Genomic DNA, 6,548 nt, shown 5'->3' with positions numbered 1-6,548 from the left:
TGTGGCTGCCGAGACATGTGGGTGAGCCCTGAGGTTTTGCTCTGCAGCACTTCTGGGTGTCTTGAAGCAGAGGAGCTGATGATGAGCTGGGCAGGGACACAGGCTGGCTGCTGAGTGTTGACTGGAGCCTGGTCCCACAGCACCCATCACCTATATTGTGTTTCTTCACTACCATCCCTCCCCGCCCCACAGACACCATCCCTAACCAGCATAATTGCACTAAGCTCAGAGCTACTGTTCTCCGCCCAGACTTTGCGTGCTGTTGTCTGCCTCGGTTCCAGGTCTGAAGAAGAGTTTGTTCCTGTGAAGCCTCTCTTGCATTTTCCAGCTCTACCAGTTGGTCAGGTAACAGTTATTACCTCTCCACACACACCTTTCTTCCTCTGCCAGGATTGCTGCCGAGTGTGTGAGTTCCCTCTGGGCATAGCGTGCGCGGTGAGATCCAGTACGCTGCCTGGGCACAGCTCCTGCTTGGGCAGCGAGATTGGAGGGGCAAGATCGTAGCCGAGACCTTTTGCCTCCAGTGGTGGGGCAGCTGGGTCCGTGGCAGCATCCTGGGGTCTCACTACGCATGATCTCTGACCACCTCTGAGAGCAGAGCAGCTTGGCCAAGATGGAAACTGGCTTCCCAGGGCTGTGCCTGCCGGGAGCCTGCCCCAGGGTGAGCAGAACGAGGACAAGAGGTCAGCGAGTCCTGGTGCCCTGCTGAGGCTGCTCCACCAAGTTAAGCTTGGAAAGGAAAAAATGAGTGGGAAACGCTCCGTGTGTTGTGCAACTGCTCCAGTCACGCACGGGGTGGTGCTGGCCCCAGTTAGTGGGATGCTGATGGGAATGGAGGGTCGGGGGAAAGACAAAGACTGAGCATCTGTGCTCACTAAGGGGGTGAGTATATGTTTTCCCACTGACAGCCACTTCTTACCTAACCCTAATCGTGGGCAGAGTTTTCATACTGAGCGTTGAACTCTGTGAAGGAGCCGCTGGGTGTTGGGGCAACCCAAGTGCTAATGACCACACTGGAAATGAGAGTTCCCATCAGTCGCCACCTGCCCTAACCCTCTTAGCCCAGGCACAAAGTGAGCAGTTCAGCTCGGTATCCCTGAACAGGCCCAAGGAGGGGACCTGATGCCCAGAGCAACCCAGCTGTCCAGTTGCCCAGACCCACCTCCCTACGGCAGCTCTCCTCCACTTGCACCGCCGCCCCGTGAGTCTGCAAAGTCCTGCAAGAATCAACCGCATGGGGCCACCTTTTTCAGTTCCTAAAGAAACACAAGGGTTTTGCTGGGGACCTCACAGGTTTTGATGCTGTTTCCATTCACACTTGGTGCCTGTCTGGGGACCTGCACTTTGCTCCAGGTTTACAGCACTTTCCGTGCTCACTGCACAGGGTTGAGCTGCAAAACACCCACGGTGTAGCACAGGGCTGAAACCGTGGATGCTGCGATTTCTCCGGATAGCTTGGGGATATGGACAACCACCACAAGCATCCTGTGGGGCTGAGCCACTGTATCTCCTGCAGTGCAACCAGGCAGAAGACCCAATTTCATACAAATTCTCACCAATTCTCACTGCTTGCACTCAACCTGCTGCAGTTTGGGGGGAGGGGGGGACTGTGATATAGAGAATGATGGGACTGGTGGTGAAGGACCAGCTGTTTGGCCTGAAAGACGGATTCAGCTCATGCTCTCCTGCTCAAATTAAGCCTTGAAATGGGGCTGCCCAAATTTCCGCAGCTCCGGTGCTCCACCCTGTGATGGGGCAGCCAGCGGAAGTTGGTGCCTGGGCAAGCAAGCTCTGAAGGCTTTTCCAAAACCAGAGGAGAAGGAGGGGTGGGGGGAGCCAGCAAACAGCTGTCTCCACACTGAGACCCAGGTCGTGCTTCTTGGGAGGTTAGTGCATCACTGGAGCCTGGTGAGGGCTGAGCGACAGGCCAGGGACATTGCAGTGTGGCAGGAAAGGACCAGGGTATCCTCCCCACTGACCTGTGGGGGGCACCTGCCCCTGGCCAGGCTCCCACAGTGACGAGCCCACGCGGTGCTGTGCCCAGGAGAGCATCCTTTAATGCACGTGCAGCCATGCGGGTGCATCTCAGGCTGCACCCGCCGGAGGATGGGGGAGTGGGAGGACCAGCAGCCATCTCCAGGGCCTCTCTGCAGTGGTGGGAGGGGAGGGATGGCCAGTGGGCCGCTGGAGACAGCATGGCCCATGCAGGTGATATCAGGGAGCAGCCGTGCCGGGCGGTGCAGGAGCAGGGCTGATGGCAGTGCTGGCAGAAAGGAGCTCAGATGTCCTTCTCACATGGTTGTCCACGTGTTTTAGCTCAGTGGTGAATTCAGCGTAAGGTAAAGAGCACAGAGGGCAGCAAGGGAAAGGGAGGCAGGCAGCAGGGGTGGGGAGGCTCTTCTTCCCGGTGCTCCTGTGGGAAAGAAACAGAGCAGAGCAGTGGAGCAGAGGGGAAGTTTTCTGGCTGCTTTCAACAGCCCAAATTTGGTGCCAATGCTGGTGTTGTGCAGGATGAGTGTGGCGTGGGCAACAACCCCGGAGAGCTGGCGAGGACAAGCTGGGAGTGGAGGATAGCTGCTGGCTGCGGCTCCATGGCAGGGATGTGTGGGCCAGGCCATCCCACCCCAAGTGTGGGGTGGGAGATGGGGCATGTGACACCTTTTTCTGTCATGAGTGGGGGTGGTTTCTGCACTTGCCCAGCCATAGGCACGGATCAGGGATGCTGCAGGGAGCATGGGGCATGTCAGGGGAAGGACAACTGGTCCCTACCTCTCACTGGCCCGTGGGGGACTTGGCAGCATCGAACATCTTCTTTCGCCCCTCCATCCCCGACATGGCCTCCACATTCTTGCGCCAGTCGCCCACTTCCACGGGGCGTTCCTGCCAGGAGAGATGGGGACGGAGGTTGCAATAGCCATGGGACAGGTCAACCAGCAGCCCCACACTGTCCCACCACAGAGCTCTCGGTCCCAGCACAGAGAGCAGCACAGGGAAGGCGGCTGGCCTGTTGCAAACCCTCTCAGAGCAGCTGTGCCGTTTGTCCCTGCACATGGAGCTGATCAGGAAGAGGGCAAACACCATCCTGACCTCTGCAGAGAGGTCTGGACTCATGTGGATACCCCCCCAAAGCCTGGCTAAGTTGTATTAATGTACTAGAAGGCATACAAATCCAAGAAAATATCTTTAGAAGGATGAAACCAGCACATGGAACTTACTCCAGGTTTACACCAGCACACTGGGGCAAATGCAACCAAACCCACTTTCTGTAGAGACCTCCCATCTCCACCTTCCCTGAGCTTTTGAAGGGGACTGGGATTGCTGGTGTGACAGTAAGAGCCTGGCAGCCACTTCCGAACAGAAAGGGGAGATGATGGCAGCTCTGGGAGCACACCCAGGTTTCTGCTCTGCCAACCCACAAGCATTCATAGATCATAAACTGTGCCCCAAGATCATCTCACGACATCTAAAATGAGCTCAGATTTCTTCAGCACCTGGCACTGGGGCCTGGAAACAGTTTTCTCTCCAAAGGACTGAAAAAGTGCTACAACAGCAATGAGGTGGGGAAAGAAGGAAAAATAATTGAAAATTGAGATTTTTATCCAATCTGCTGAGCTGGGACCGAAGGGTAAAACCGCTTTGGGGAGAGGCCCTAGGAAAGCCACACAGCTCTTGCCGTTGGGATGGCTGCACACCCCGAGCAGGTTTGGGCATCACTCTCCATCTCTGGTATTGAGACTTCCCCCTCTCGCATCTCTGCAAAACCAATGTGAACTGGACGGTTTATCTCCGGACAAGCATCTTGCTGGGCTGGCTCTGTCTTATCTAATCTGGATCTGGGAGTTTCCTGGGTGTTTTCCGGGTGTAAATGCACCAACAGGAGCTCTCAGGTCTCCCTAGAAGACCAAAGACTGAACTCTGCAAGCTCAACAGATATGCCAAGGGGGCCCCAGCTGAAGGATCCCCACATGCTCTGGGAGGCAAGAGAACTATAAATGCAGCCCTAGATCTCACTTGCTATTGTCCACCAGTTACCTGACGCAGTCAAACTGCTCCCACGTGGTCCTACGACATCCCACAGTGTGCAATGTTTCAGAAGGGCTGCCCTGTGCTGTGTCTGAGGCTTACAAAGGGAGAGCACAACCCACGGAGGCTTCACAGGGAACCACTGAGAAGGTCAAGGGCATCCCTAGGAGGTGTCTCCATCTCTAGCCTCTAGAAGAGTCACCCACCTTTTCTGTGTCCTCCTTCTTGACGGACTTGAGGTTGGCTCTTAGATCCATGGACACCTTGTGCTTGGAGCCCAGCAGAGCCCTCAGCATGGCATCAGCGGAGACGCGGACTCGCCGCAGTGGTGGTCGCTTGAACTTTCCTCGGAGATCAAGCACTTTGATTTTCAGATCTTTAATCTGCAGGATGGGGAAAGGAGGACAAGTAGGAGGTCATCAAATGGCTGCCTTGCACAGAAAACTCCTGCTTGAAGCAGGAATCTCTTCCAGCATTGAGCCCCAGAGGGGTCTGTGCCTCTCCTGAAGTCATGAGGACCACCTTGACCAAGGGCCTGTCCACCTGAGCACAGAGCTGTTTTCATTGCCTGGTCCCAGCCTGCTCAGGTGGCAGCTGTATCGTGAGAAGGAGCTCTAGGACCCACAGGGGGTGACCAGGAGAGTGAGGAGATTGCCTGTGGACCCAGACGACAGCCCTGAGGCAGGGATGAACCTGGTGCTGAGTGATGACTTGCAGAGCAAACACCAACCCTTAGACAACCCTCGTGCATGTCCCACATCTCAGCTCAGCCCAGTCCATGACAGTCCGATCGAGGCCCAAGCTACCATCTGGGAGGGAGTTAATGCAGAAGCAAACAGCCCATCCTGCCTCCTACCTCTCGAGTGTTATGGTTGCATTTCGCTTCGATGTCATATCTCTCTTCATCCACAATTTCAACCTTCTCATGCAGCTCCCTGCACAGGTCCTGGGAGCCAAGCACAACAGGAGAGTGGTGAGCATTGCCGTCCATGCTCCCAAGGAGCACATTCCACCCTTGGACCTGAGGAATACCTGGAGCTGGCTCAAGGAAAGCCCACTGGTGCGCAGTGGTGTGATTCGCTCAGCCAGGTACCTTTCCTTCTCCGACTGCTTGTCCACGATCTCCTGATCCCACTCCTCCTTCGCTTTTGCCAGCATCAAACTCTACAAGCACAGGTGTGAGGCAGAAGCGTGAACAGACAGCTCCCCCTGAGCCTCCACACACCCTGTCTGTAGGGTGGGCCAGTCCCGTTTGCCTCCCAAACCTCCACCCTGTCGTAGGTGTCCTCCCAAAATCACTGTGCTGCTGCAACACACATCAAAAAATCCCGACACCTTTTGTGTGGCGACCCTGAAGACAGGAGAACAGCACAGCCAGAGGTACCACAGGGCTGCAGTGGTGGTGGTGGTCCCGATGGATGCTGACCTCGGCACTTTCTTCACTCTGTTGTGGCAGTAAGTGATTTCCCCAAGCCACAACCCAGGGACCTCCCAAGCTTGTGCTGCAATGCTGCTGGTGCACAAACACGAGGTCTGTGGCTTTAGAGCTGAAGGCATCAGAGTCTCTGCCCACCTTAGTAAAGCGGAGGCGAGGGGAGGTTTGTTTGCTGCATGGACCACAAAGCCCACATGAGTGAGGATTTTTGAGAAGGCAGGAGGCAGGAACGGGAGCTGCTCCCCCAGGCCCATACTTCTACCGTTCCTCGCTGTCCCACCGACCACACACTCCATCCTGGCTCCTCTTTCCCAGCAAGACAAACCCCAGGGAGTTTCCAGCCCTCAGGACTCACCTTCAAGAGGAGTTTGCGTGAGGCTGTGATCTTGGATTTTCTCTAGGGGAAAGGGGAGGGGAAAAAAAAAACACCTTTGAAACCCAACTGACAGCAAATGCAGAGCAGCATCGAGATCTCTGTGGAAGGGAAAGGCACTTACCTCCCTGCCGGCAGGTGTGAGTTCAGGACAGGGCAACACGGAACGAGAGAAGAGAACAGGGCATCAGTGAGTGAGAGTCAAACAGAGGTGAAGGTCAAGAAAAGCATCTCACGAGACTGCGCTTGGTGTCCTTAGTTCTGTATCTAACAGTCGCCACTGGCAAGTGAGCCAGGTCTGAGAGGATGGTGCTCTCTGGAAATGCAGTGGGCGCTGAGGGCCAGTGCTCAGAAAGCCCAAATGCCACTCAAACGTGACACACGAGCTGTCAGAGTGCCCACGGTGCCAGCCCCAGCTCGGTCCCCGTGGTTCAGGCCACAACACCCTCGCTCACGCACTCCCCGCACAGCCGGGGGCTGGCACACAGAGTGCTTAGAGCTGGTTCAGGTGTGTGGGGCTGGGGGGTCTCCATGTCAGTGGAGCCTTGCAGGGAGGTTCCTCCCCCCTGTTCACACCGGGGAATGTGCTACATCTGTATGATGTGCTATGAAGAGCCTCATGACAAAGCAAATGGTGCTGCCCACCTCGGATCCCTATTGCTGGATCCAGGAAAGCTCCGGGGATTGGATCGAGACATTGAAATCACTGACGACTTT

At 55.9% G+C, this 6,548-nt stretch overlaps 1 protein-coding gene across 2 annotated transcripts in view; it reads right to left on the bottom strand.

Moving 5' to 3' along the window:
• Nucleotides 1-2,772: 2,772 nt before the first annotated feature.
• Nucleotides 2,773-6,548, bottom strand: part of TNNI1 (troponin I type 1 (skeletal, slow)) — a 9,111-nt gene continuing 5,335 nt past the window's right edge. For both annotated transcript variants that reach the window (XM_010134921.1, XM_010134929.1), the window contains exons 2-6: nucleotides 5,814-5,855; nucleotides 5,056-5,187; nucleotides 4,880-4,969; nucleotides 4,230-4,406; nucleotides 2,773-2,880 (exon numbers count right to left, since the gene is read on the bottom strand). In XM_010134921.1, coding sequence (XP_010133223.1) covers nucleotides 2,773-2,880; nucleotides 4,230-4,406; nucleotides 4,880-4,969; nucleotides 5,056-5,187; nucleotides 5,814-5,855 — 549 coding nt within the window. The remainder of the gene's footprint in view (nucleotides 2,881-4,229; nucleotides 4,407-4,879; nucleotides 4,970-5,055; nucleotides 5,188-5,813; nucleotides 5,856-6,548) is intronic.

Source organism: Buceros rhinoceros, unplaced genomic scaffold (genome assembly GCF_000710305.1).
Source record: "Buceros rhinoceros silvestris isolate BGI_N320 unplaced genomic scaffold, ASM71030v1 scaffold35720, whole genome shotgun sequence".
Taxonomy (NCBI): Eukaryota; Metazoa; Chordata; class Aves; order Bucerotiformes; family Bucerotidae; genus Buceros; species Buceros rhinoceros.
This window is presented reverse-complemented; position numbering and strand designations above follow the sequence as displayed.